This window comes from Topomyia yanbarensis, chromosome 1 (assembly GCF_030247195.1).
Source record: "Topomyia yanbarensis strain Yona2022 chromosome 1, ASM3024719v1, whole genome shotgun sequence".
In the NCBI taxonomy this organism is placed as follows: Eukaryota; Metazoa; Arthropoda; class Insecta; order Diptera; family Culicidae; genus Topomyia; species Topomyia yanbarensis.
This window is the reverse complement of record NC_080670.1, coordinates 57,926,695-57,940,281: the sequence shown is the minus strand read 5'-3', so window position 1 is coordinate 57,940,281 and position 13,587 is coordinate 57,926,695. Positions and strand designations below refer to the sequence as shown.

Genomic DNA, 13,587 nt, shown 5'->3' with positions numbered 1-13,587 from the left:
AATTCTGTAACATTTACCAACGGTGACTAAAAACAGGAAATATAAACTTTACGTTTCGCAAGATGCACATAAAAGGAGCCTCCAAATACACACATTTACGTTGAGAAAAATGTAAAAATATGTATAAATATAATAAACAGTCGAGTTTTACATTTAATTTTTTTTAAATATTTTATTTTACATGTGTTGGTTTTTACAGGCTCCTGTTATGAATTGTGTATGTTTTTGTATCTGCTGAATATAGTTCCAGCTTGGCAGTTGTCGCTAAGCTACCAAGACAACCAATGAGCTTGCAAAATGTGTTTTAACGGGTACCTGATAAGCTTTTAAGCAGCTTTAAATTCTATTTAAAAGTCACTTTTGGGAAAATACGATCATTTTTTACTGCTGTTGTGCATTCAGAATGCTGCTTACTATCAAGAAGTTTTTAACCAGTTTTTTGAATGCTGATTAACAACAGTTATACTGCAAGAAGCTTTTGAAATGCAAATTAAATGCAAATTAAATACTTTACTGTAAAAAAGGAAAAAAAATGACTCACTCTTAGCACTGAGAACTGACATACAAGTCAAGTTTTCAACTTGTGTAAGAAATAAAACTGTCGCTTTAAAATGACAATAGCAAGTAGCAACTTGCCACTGTCGTCGCTTCGATCGGCCAGCAATCGCGATACGGGACTTGTGTGCAAACTTGGATACAATGGTGATTCACGCATGCGAACCTGTATACGATGGTGATTTTCAACGTATTTTCATTTAAATGTTTACACAGGTTTTTCGGGATAGTTTGTTCTAGCTTATATGTCTGTTCTCTGTGCTCTTAGTGTTAATAAAAAGTAAAAAAGAGAATCATTGCCAGAAGACCCACCCCTTGATCGGAAGCTACTACGCGATTTGGTCTTCTATGTGGACGAAGCGGTTGTGCAGTATCGCAACACGGACCCAATGACGCGCCCCAGGATCCCGAGCTTGCAGTTTTCTTTTAAGTTGACCTGCGAACTTCAGATCATGAACGGTAACGTTCTTCCACTGGACCTGCAATTTGTGCAGAATCTGGAAGAGCTGGAAGTATTCTGTGTTGCAGTGGTGCCCGTGAGATGTTTAGGATACCGACTTCCATCCGTCTCAACATCATCGGGAAAGGCGAGTGCCTCCATGGTAGCGGAGATTGGAGTGTCGGATCTCGAACAGTCGTGTCGCTATTGGAAGGCTGACTGCATACAGAGATGCCAAAATATCGGCGAAATTATGTCGTCGGGGTGCTGCATCACACTGCACCCCTCCCATGAGAATTTGGAATTACTTTTGAAAATTCCTTAACTTTCTGAACAGGAATAAAAGTTTTATACTTAGAGCTGTTTATACGTACATACAATGAGTGTGGTCATTCTAGAAACGTCTCCACATGTTTCGATATTAACAATATTTGTGAGTAGAGCAAAGGTCGGTCAGCTAGCCAACAACACGAGAGAAAATAACGAACCTCCTACTCAAACTCGAAAAAAAATCTGGATATCATTGTCCAGAGAAATTTCGCCGTAGGTGATCTCTGCGCCAGATTGGCTGAGAACTAAATGGCTCAAGAAAACGGGCATCGGTATCGCGAGAAGTTCCGCCGCCGTGACTCTCAGCACCAGCTAGTAGATAATTAAGAACGGGTACCGTCAAAAAGGATAAGGAATCCTGCGAAGATAGTTGTAATGAGATTTAAGTCGTTATGTTCGGCATCTCTGGATCTGTTCGCGTCTCGGAAGGTAACAATATTTGCAGCTGACCTGAATAGGTCAGTTATACCACGAAGGTTGGACAATAAGTAAGAAAAGGCATCAATACAAAAAACGCGAACGATTAACGCAAAATAAAAAGAGTATCCATACTGAAGTAGTACCAAACGGTGGCCCCGGAAGGATGAGGAGTGGGAGAAACAGGAGGTTTAGGTTTAATCATAAACATCCGGCACTACCATGAGCCAGCGGGCAGTGGTATCTGATCAAGATTCCTTCTCAATAACAGACATTGTCTCAATTTGTCTAGCTAAGTCGACACAAGACTCAGTCTTCCGGGACTCGGAAAAAGAACTTGAACGTTTGAGAGTTTCTATACCTTATTCGAGGAACAAAGCAATCAAAACCCTTTAAGAATTTTCTACGCACGTGCCTGATTGCACCTACTGAGCTTCGCATGCTATAAGCTTGCCAACTGACGGAGAAACTCGACACATTAGTACAGCAATAGAATGTCTTATCAAAATGGCTAAGGTGTTGCACATCTATGACCAAATCAGCCACGAGAAGTCCGATTTCAGCGAAGGTCTACCGGATATCGGCGGAGTCACTAGCTTTTGGGGCAGTATTTGAGAGGCCCTCCTACAACATTGCGAAGGGCAGTGACAAAGGCGCGAGTAGGAATGGGCAGGCGAAGACGAGGTGACAGCTGTCTACGTCGAAATCAATGATGTACGCGATGTTTCGCGGTACATTAGGAATTGGGCGGCACCTGGACCAGAAGGTGTCTAAAACTTTTGTCGTACAAGAAGCTGACTTTATACATCCCACGGTGGCTATATGTTTCAACAGGGCGTTAAGCAAACCTTGCTTATTGTAGGATATCATCACCCTCCTCGCCAAGGAACACGTCGAACCGATCAAAGTACAAACTGGTATAGCAATTCTGCACAAGATCATGAGCACCTTCATCACCACATGCGAATGGGCCCACTGTGAGCAGAATAACATTCTGACAGAAGGGCAGAAAGGATGCAACACACATGACTATAAAGATCAAGCCATCATTGATGCAGTCATTGTTGGACAAGTAGTGTGTAACTAATGGAACCTTTGTATGGCCTACATCGATTTCAAGAAAGCATACGGTTCCATACCGCATCAAGGTGGAGTTGTATAAAGTTGATCCTGTAGTCGTAAGGTTCTTGTGGCGGGCGATGGAGAGAGGGACGACAACACTGCAGCTCAGAAGTGGGAAAGACGTGTTGCGATCTAGAACGTTCCGCATCTTCAAGGGGACATTTCAAGGCGATTCATTTAACGCGCTTAGTAGGACACTGAATCGAAACGGGCATAGGTATCAGATAAGATATGAATAAAGCTCATCGGAAGAGATGACCCTTTCCTTTCACTTGGACGATCTCAAGATCTATACTGACTCGACGAAACGACTAGTCGGAAGGATTAGTGGCGACATCGGTATAGCGTTCGGCCTAGAGAACTTCCGATATTTCAGCTACTCTCAGGGTGATTGATCGACACTCGAGACTGCGAGATTAACGAAGGCGAGATAGTTCCGGACATGGTTCGTGACGGATTGTATAAGTATCTCGAATTCCAGCGATTCCTCAAGATTCTTGAGTGAGACATAAGTTCTTGAGTCGAGTGAACTGTGTCTTGAAGTCTTTCCTAAACGCGGAGAACGCGAGGTCAGAGCAATCAACACGTTTGCTGTCCCCGTGTTGATCTACAGTTTCGGCGTCATCAAATGGAGCCGGGCTGACGTGGAAGATCTTGAGAGAAAATTGAGGAAGGCGTTTAAAGCAGGAACGCGCCATCCTCAGTTGGCGCTGGGGAGATTCACAATGTCACGGGATAAGCTATAGTTGACATTCAGGCACTATGCGTGGTGCTAGGACTGCGCAAATATGTTGTGGAAAATTTCAATCGACAAGTGGTATATCAAGCAGTTTGTGTCGAAGACCGCAACTATAGCGAACTTAACCTAGCGTAAGCAACCTACAACATTAACTGCAATCTGCAGACTGCGGAAGAGAGCATAGCAGAGTGGAAGCAGAAAGCTGTTTACTTGAACGTGGCTTTCTGACGATGGGTCAAAACAAAGTGTCAAAAAGCCGGAGAGACACCAACTAGTTTATGACGTTAGATGAATTGAAGTAGAACGACGCACCCTACTCTATTATTCAACAGAGCGCTCGAAGGTGTGATACAAACATCTGATATATATCGGAACGGAACCATCATCACGGGATCTCACAAGCTTCGCGGACGACTGAAACATCATTGGCGTTGATAGCAGAAAAATGAAAGAAGCATTAAAGGGGTCTTCCGGAATCCTATGAACCGTAGAGTACGACAAGGCTTAGTACGCGGTTGCTGATAGGAAACAAGGCAGTCCGAACGGTGTTGGTTCCGTGCTGGAAATCGGTGGGGTGCGAGATTGGCGATACGAGCTAAAAGTTAATTAGAGGCACGTAAGCTACAGAAGCGCGCAACACTTGCTCTATATAAATCACTCATACTCCTTGTTGCTTTGTACGGTCATGAGGCATGGACGTTGAAGGAAACAGATTCTCGAATGCTCGGTGTGTTTGAGAGAAGAATTCTGTGTTCAATACTCGGTGGCACCATAGAAATGGGAGAATAGCGTAGACACATGAACCACATGCTCCCATCGGAAGGTTGATATAACTTGACAGACTACAGTTAGCTGGATATGTAGCGCGAATGCTAGAAGAGAGACCAGCCAAAATCATGCTCAGCGGGGAACCTGGATGAAGTTGTCGACCTCGGGGCAGACCCCTCACTCGCTGGCTGTGTGCAGTCGTGGTACAGTCGGTCATGATTCCGACTGCCCGGTTTGTTCGGCCATGATGATGATGGTGAAATAAACATTTCTGTGCGAGTCGAGGGCTCAACTTCACTGAGGGTCTACACTCTACATAGGACTTGGACGAAATAGTAAATTGTTTTTTTTTTCGTTTTTACAGCATTTTTGCATGTCGATTAAGTTGTAGAAGGTTTCAGTTTACTTTCTTTGGAAGTTGCTTGAAGAGTAAGCGAAGTATTGCTGGCCGTAATTTATTATTCAATTTTTAAAAGTACGTATGCATTTTTAATTTATTGCAAAATCCGGAAGATTTATCACAAACCTTATAAACCTACCATTTTTACGACATATCAAGGTGTTACCCATTATTGGATGAATGATATTTACACACTAAATTAATTCTCTCAGAATAGAAAACGTCCTGTTCGTGCCCGGGAGAGCTGGTAAAATGGGGAACAAAAACGCTACTGGAATTTAACTGTTTTATTTAATTTGTTTCATTTGTGGTATCATTTGAGATCCCGGGAAATACCCACCTGAATTTCGGTCACCCGGATGAATGTTGTATGTTACTACGGATAAACCAGCGATGATTGGCTGCGTGGGTCTAAGCTAGTTCCAATTAGTAGATAACAACAAGTTGGCACGATCCAAGAATGAATTTCAATTGGATAGTAGGTATTGTATTGGATGAGGAAAGCGAGTTCAACTACTCTACGGTTTAAAGTGAGCATTCGAAATATTAGACAAAACCGTTACGTAAAACAAAGTTAAAAACTGTGTTAGTTGAGTATACTTGATTAACCGTTACTAGAATAACTATCAAAGGGTTACTCGGAATCAATGGGACACTACTGAGGATGGCGCAAAGCCTAATAAAAACGTTGGCGGAGAGAGAGAGAGAGTTTTTGAGAGATCGGACTTAGGATCGGGAGCGTTAAATGAGTTTTACAAAGTTAGTGTAGTATTTTGAGTTGGTAAGCTAAAAACAGGGGATCTTACTCGCTGGCTTGTGGAAAAGTCATGCCGGTAAAAGAAGGTGACAAGGTTTCGGTATACATCTCACATCCGGTACCCTGTAGGTAATCATTTTGCCAGGCCTGCGTATCTGGCGACTGCAAGTAGGCGTAAAGAGATTCGGTGATATGAAAACAGAAAATGAAAGCGGAACGAAAGCAATGCATAATCAAACAGGAAACTTATGAAAAACAACAGGATTGCTGGTGAAGTGATTTATCGGCAGAATACCGCACTTCATCGAACAGAAGGTAATTTGATGACTTGATCGTTTATTAATTGTTTGTGAGAGGTAAGAGGAAACAATACATAAATTAGAACTGAAGAAAACAAAACCAATATTGCCATTGCACCATTACTGTAGTCGAATATCTGATTATTTGTACACCTTGTTTACACGGAATACCTGGATGACTAACAAACTACTAATCAGGAACGGTTATTGTACACTAAATAAACTCTTCTGGCTACCCCTGTTCGCCTGAGATTTCGGTTATCATACACCCAATCCCCCATAATTTCCGTTAATTTGCCGTTCAATTACACAGGCCATCTATATGCGAGCACGAGGCAACTCTGAGAAAGTATGCAACCGAAACAGGATAAAAACAAGGAATTTGACAGTTCTACTAATACTCAACACGATTTCCAACTTCGTACTCGGAAAGAAAGAAGAAAACCAAGGTATCATCGTGCATCATTCGATGATGGTGATTATATTGTTTTTTTTACAGAGGACACACTTACACTGAAAGCTTCAATTTGAGTTCGGCACTGAAGGTGGGAAGCGAATAATGGTGTGGGCGCGGTCAGGTGAATCAAAACAAGCTTGCTTAAAGTAACAGAAACAAAGCCGTACGTATAGAATTGCAAACATGAGTAAACAGGGACAAGCGCTCACGTGATAGTATTGGAAGGCGGTAATGTGGATGTGATGATGAGATGAATGATTCGTATCAGTTATCTGGATGTACCTAGAGGATTGGTACTAGCATAGCACCCATACGGTAGCTAGAATTTACCAATTAATTGGTGGATTTCTCCATAACATTTATTCTTTTCTGCTCAGAATTGATTAGTAATTACTTAATTTCGGTAGAGTTCACTTAGCTACTTTTAAGTTTGTGCGCTTTCTGGAATCATAAATAAATTGTACCTAATATCCTCAAATTACACAAACTCAGCAGTACGCTACTTGAATATATCTAGACTAGGTATTAGCTGATAAAATCTCTGCAGTTTTTACCTGGGAATTGATAAATATTACACGAATTAGCACCATTCAATAGATGACTTCCACCTACTTTATGGATATTACGCTAGTACTAATTTTCTAAATAGATCCATTTAACCGTTTATTTATTAGCAAGTAGACAATAAAGTACTGATGAATCTTTAACTCTTGGTTTCCGCTGATTTTCGCAATAAAGGTCAAAACATTTCGATCGTGAACCGACAAATGGGCGAAACTAACAAATGTACACAAACAGAGATTTGATTAATATCTGAAAGAGGAGTAAAAATACTTTATAAAAAATATAAAAACTCATTTATAAATATTCCACACTTCATGAAAATCAATAAAAAACAAAACGGCGCATCCGACTTTCAACTGTAAACAAAATGCCAGGCGGGTTACGCCCCTGCATTTCTAAGGTAGTTTATACAGGCGAAATTGACAGCATCATTGTTTACAAGGTCCGTAAGTAGAATCGCCCTAAACAAAAACCAAGTGCTTGTTACGCCCAGGGGGAATAACAAATTTTCCCCTCCAGCGAGCACGGCGAAAGCCACATTTGATTTTTGTTTTTTGGCGACACTGCAGGGCGAAATTGAGAGTCGTCAAAACAAGAGGGCGACTCGAAAATGGCCTAATCAACATTTCATAACAACACTCGGCGAAATAATCTGTTTTCAATTTTATCAACGAAAACGTTATTATATAAAACATTTTAGTTATGCTTCCGAAAACTAGTATTGTTTCAAAGTGTTTCAATACATTTGAAAGCGCAGTATGCAAACACTGTTAAAATACGATTTAATTTTCTGAACCGAATTTTCAAAGCTATTTTTCTCGATTCGATATCATTGCGACTTCGGCCCTTTGGTCGATTCATGATCGATTTCATCAAGCAGCTAGTTAAGTTACGCCTAATATAGAATCCAAGCAACCCTTGAAACCGGGGTTATATGGACTAGCTCGATGTGCTTGTCAAATGGGAGCAAAATATTCGAGAGTGCAAAAACATCTCTGTCACTAGCATGGCGGATACAAACACTCGCCAGGAAGGAGAGGTATGAGGGAATTAAGGTTCAAGTTACCTTTTTTAAGCATGTGTTAGAATTGAACGCTTGGTAGTGTGCGTAGGAAAATTTGTGTTCAGCTTTCCCACCGGATTATCCATTTAAACCTTTTTAAAACTCTAAAAGAAGAATATCAGTCGATTTATTAGATCATCACGATTCAATTCATGCAAAATACCTGCTGGAAAAACCATCGGCTTAGCTAAATGGTGCTTTTGAAAAAGTGGCTGTGGTTTTTTCATTGCGCAGTTGTGTTGCGTACCCCAGCTCGGTGTGGTAGTGTGATAAAAAATCACAGCCACTTTTTCAAAAGCACCATCCAGCTAAGCCGATGGTTTTTCCAGCAGGTATTTTGCATGAATTGAATCGTGATGACCTAATAAATCGACTGATATTCTTCTTTTAGAGTTTTGAAAAGGTTTAAATGGATAATCTGGTGGCAAAGCTGAACACAATTTTTCTTACGCATACTACCAAGCCTAGAGGTAACTTGAGCCTTAATTGGACATTGGTTTCCAGAATGTGCGGCTTCCATGATTCCCTAGCATATTACATAGGCTTTTCGGACGTCACAGAAATGTTTAAGTTTACTTTTAAGCTCTGCCGGCTTTCTTCAAACCGAATTTCACTGATTTTGATAAATTTCCGGAGAGTGTAAGGATTTTTCCAAATTCCGTATTACTTTTGTGAGTTCATCGGATTGCAAGCCTGGAAATTCACAGAACTTTTCTGAAGTTCGAAGGCCTGAGTTAATTTTATTATACTCAGGCCTGGATTTTGATAGCATTCATTTTAATTTGATATCTTCGTATTGTCGCTACTTAATCTACCACATCACATTAGAATTTTTGCTAAATCCATGATTACAGTCTGTACCCGATCAGAAACACATAACAGAAATATTTCAAAACTATATCTCGCATTGTTACTTGTTATAAATTTCTGTTATTTTAACAACTAACGAGACCTAATTTATAACACAATATGTTACAAAAATTGTGTTCTGTTACAATCTTGTTATTTCATTCTGATCGGGTAATAATACAATTCAGCACTCAAATTTGTAAACCAGTTTCTCTAGGACCTTAGCCAGACGGTTATATTTAACTACCTGTAGTTTTCTGCATGTTTAATATTGTTAGGCTTATGATAATATACTCCATTTTTGCCTATATGAAAGCGAGAATGTAAAGCTTTGCAGTGTTGGACAACTCAGTAAGTTCAAATATTTTTGAATCCAAATAAATCTGTATTTTCGCTTGATTGACGCAGTACATGCAGTGCATAGAAAATTCTACAAGAAAAACCTACGGCTCAGTGCTGTCCAGTAGCTTATTTATTGACTGTATTTCACTGGTTAGACTGAGTTCTGTACCGGCAGTTCAGCTCTCATTCTTCTTCCCCGTTCAGTAACAAATCAAGAGTCCCACAAAGAAGTTATTAGACACCATAACTATTAACACTATCTTTCGTTGATGTTGCACTACTACTTGATATTGGGTGTAACCCTAGTTCAGTAATTGAACCATTGTTAAAGGAAGTCAAATAAGACTGTGACTTCCCACTGAGAAGTCCAAAAAATTGTTTCAAAATCGTTCAACACGGGTCCAACGATGGACGTTCGTTGAACGGTTATTTGGACGATGTCCAAATTGGTCCAACGAACGTCCTTCATTGGACGATTTTGAAACCAACCGTTCTTAGAGGGTTGCGAAGACAGAAACAGTAAATCTAGCAACCATATAAAAATATAAACTGGTATCACGGAAGATCTTATAGGCTTTATACCGGCTTCCCCCTATACTTCCCCTCACGGAACCTTCATGCTCGTTTAGCTGCACTTTTTGACACTCAAGTCTGTGTGTAAAGAGCCTGTAGAAAAAAGTATCTAAATGTACGTCAAAGAAACCTATTATTTGGGTTGTCTTTTTTTACTGTGTGCGGTGGTCCATATTCTTCATGTAACGACCCGACAAAAATGAAACATGTTTGAAAACATCATGCAAATGTTTTTTTTTTCCACTCAAATATGTTTTGTCCAAATGGTAGAATGTTTGATGCATTTTAATATAAAGTGTGTGTCTCAGTTACCCACGCGCTGGAACGGCATCTTTGGAAGTAAACATAAAAACGTCATGTTTGTTCCAGACATTCAGTTAGTTGCGTTGCATACAAGCTTAATGCAATTATGTATAATTTACAAAGTATTTGGAAAATGTGCGGTTTGAAGTATTGATTTGATTATAATTCATTTTTCAATTTATAGTATTTGCGAAAGAAATTCGATTGATGGGTGAAGATTGTCGTATAAAACGTTATTCAGGAAGAGGGTAACTGCAATTGTTCGATCGCAGTGGAAACCGATCGATCGATATTTTTTTATCCTTAATATTTATTTAGTCATGATGAAACTCGAAACATATAAACAATTTAGTCCGCCATTATGGCATGTTGATATAGCAATTACGGTTGCCAGATTACTGTTTGTGAAACGATAATGAAATTTGTGCAGCGAATGATGGGTGACTGATGCAAACTGAAAAGAAGTGTATCGATAGAGGACACAAGCTTGATAGCGCGTACAAAACAGGAAACTAAAAAATAAAGGTGCAACACGCTTCTGGACATGAAGTTGAAAACGGCGTAACTAGAGAGTGCGGAAGAAACCGAGGAAGCTTGATTGGAGCTCAAACGCGATGAATTTGAAGGTTTTTTTTTTCTAGTCTCGCTCTAAAATTCAACTAGCTTATGCCCTTTTCAAAAACATAGCGTGTTCCGTTTTGTTCTGTTTATGGAATGATGAAAGCAAACCACGCGCTATGTTTGAAGGTATCTTTTCTAGTAGGTTAGTGTCTCCCGATTTTTCTTTCGTAATCATAGTTTGGAATCTCCTGTTTCAGAATTTGTGAAGTTTAAAGTATTTCATCGGCGAATTTTTTTTAGTTCTATGACTTACATATTTTTACACAATTCAGTTCGGTAATTCCAGCACATCTGAACAGTCCGAGGGGAAGGACACTCCATGATTTGTTGATCAAATGAACATATTTATAATTGTGTACGGATTAATAAATTTCCAGCGTTGCATAAAATGGTTTGGAATGGCCGAGGATGGTTTGAAACGTCACGTAAAAAATTGAATTGCTCGAAATTCACGTTTTGACAGTTTCAATGCTCGATGAAATCAAAACAAAACATTTCCAGCAGCATAACTGCAGGAACCAATAAAAAAAATATTGACATTATTATTGATAGATTCAAACATAGAGTAGTTTTAGTTGCCAGTTACATCAAATCGGTCGGAATTCGAGCAAGATGGATTGAGCTTTGATAGATTTGCCGTAATTTCTTCGATTTTTTTTGGCGATGCTCAATTTGTTAATAAAGTTGCTAAAATTTTCTAAAATTACCGGAACAAATACGAACTCATTCAAAACGGAACGGAATATATTAATTATTCCGAAATGACGTTCTCCTCGGTAGATTCATTTAAATAAATAAATAGTAGACTCGCTAGAGTTGAATTTTGTTTAACCTCGCTCTCTAGCAGGCATAAAACCTCCTTCTTTTTTATATCAACAGATAATAAACATCCAAATGATACATTAGTAGATGTATCAGAATTTGAGCTAAAAAATTAAACTTTCACCGATAAAATATCTTAAACTACACATACCCCGTAACTGGATTGTCCAAACCATGATCACACGAAATCAAATCCACGGTATCCCTTCACCTATTTCGCAAGTTATTTCTCATAGCGTGATCAACCAATCATATCAGGGGAGGGCGATTTTTTGTTGCTATGCGATACAAACACATTTACAGAACATAACCTCCGCGCTTGTAAAAAAAGGCCTGCTTGGATGTAGAGTACACTGGATATCCCTAACGCTACCCAACAGAGAGAAAGTGTTTTAAACCTTTTCGCTCTATACACCTTGCTGAACACTATGGCACAGTGGAAGCACAGTTTGGTTTTGCTGGTCAGAATTGCTGCTGCTTGGACTGTTTGGTGGAATATAAATGTTGGATAGAGAGACGCGTAGTGAATTGCACATTGAGAAGAAGTAATAGTAGTAGTAGTAGTTTGTAGTTGTGGAGAGTGTGGCGCATATTTTCTCTGTAGGGGGGAAGGCGGTGGTTCACAACGAGTTAGTTACAAATAGCGAATTGTAATAGTCTGGTGGGTAGTACTTAACTATAGATATAATATAGATTATAGACAGTTGGTTTTCAATATTGGATAGTTTTGTTGTATGTTGGTGGGATATGCTGACAGAGGCTGGCTGGCTACACAGTGGGGTTTGTGTATGTGTGAGCGCACGCCCGTGGAACTTACTCGGTGGCTTGCGCAAACGGCATGCCTATGAAAGACGGACTTAGCGTTTCGGTGTACATTTCCATGCCCGTGCCTCGCAGATAGTCATTTGTCCACACTTGCATATCCGGTGACTACAGTTTCGTTTCGACAAGGGTGGGTGGGAGTGAATTAATATAACAATAAAAAAAACTTTAATCATTGAGAGCTCGGCGTGATTACATATACTGAAGTTAGGCTAATTTGCTGACTCGGTTTTGCATAGTTTGCTATGGTGATTGTCGCTGAACAGAATTTATACTTTAGGAACAAAAAAGATAGGAATTACTATAACGAGTAAAACAATTAGGAACGGAAAAAGAAAAGTGGGTATAATTTGTATCGGGAAACTGTGAATAGTTGATTTGCTTCGACAGTTACACATACATGGACTGCTTATCTACAGTGACTTGATTAATCTTACCGGTTATAGACACGATCCATCCAGTGTTTGTTTCGACGAAGGGTGACGTTTGAGTAGATGAATCGAAATTCTCTGTAACAGTGCTGCCACATTGTCTGTAGCAGGAGTCTGACAAATCTATACTGTTTCGTGAAAAAATCGGTGCCTGAATTTAAATTATTTATTTGGTTGTGGTGTGGTCGAAAATGCTTAAAAAAACTTCAATTTTAAAGATTGGTGTTCTCGGAAAAATTCTGGAAAAAGTATACTGAGAAATATTCCTGAAAACACTACACAAATCCTATGATTCTTTGATTTTTTGACACCATTTTAACTATTAACAAGCATTAGTAATTGATCATTATCTTTGAAGATTTTTTCAATGCTACTGTATTAGCGAACAGATATCTACAATGAATTATAAAAGGAATCATCATTTTATACGCATTCTGGCCCTGTACTTTTGTGTTCTGTACCTGTGGAATCTGTAAAAAGTGAAAATGACTCACCGTCAATGTGACAACACTGCAATAGAGATGGGCGATAAAAAGAAGAAATGATATTGCTGTTGGGAACCTCAGTATCTGAGATGCAACTGGTAAAAAAGACTAGAGGATTTAGGATTAGGAGATTTATAAGCGTAAAAGCCAACTGTCAAAATTCACTTTGAGGGCACTTTCCGGACAAACCGCCATTGACCAAGCACATTTCAACAGCAGCCAACGCAAGAGAAAACTTTTCTTTACTATCAACACCTGTGCTAAGCGAGTAACAGTTCGTCCAGAATTTCTCCTCACAGTATATTTGGACAGTTGACTGACTTTTACGCTCTAATTCTATAATTTAGTCAATATCTTATCCGGCCGAATTTCAGTTTGACAGTCCAATCTCGAGAGTATTTCCGTGAGATGAATGTGACCGTGTACCGC

At 39.5% G+C, this 13,587-nt stretch overlaps 1 protein-coding gene across 4 annotated transcripts in view; it reads right to left on the bottom strand.

Annotated features, from left to right (window-relative positions):
• Window positions 1–13,587, bottom strand: part of LOC131677701 (calcium-activated potassium channel slowpoke) — a 226,900-nt gene that overhangs the window by 72,241 nt on the left and 141,072 nt on the right. For 2 of the 4 annotated variants that reach the window (XM_058957670.1, XM_058957671.1), the window contains exon 12: window positions 5,577–5,689. In XM_058957670.1, the coding sequence (XP_058813653.1) occupies window positions 5,577–5,689 (113 nt within the window). Of the gene's footprint in view, window positions 1–5,576; window positions 5,690–12,237; window positions 12,351–13,587 lie in introns of all 4 variants that reach the window. The other 2 variants (XM_058957668.1, XM_058957669.1) reach the window with 1 other exon arrangement.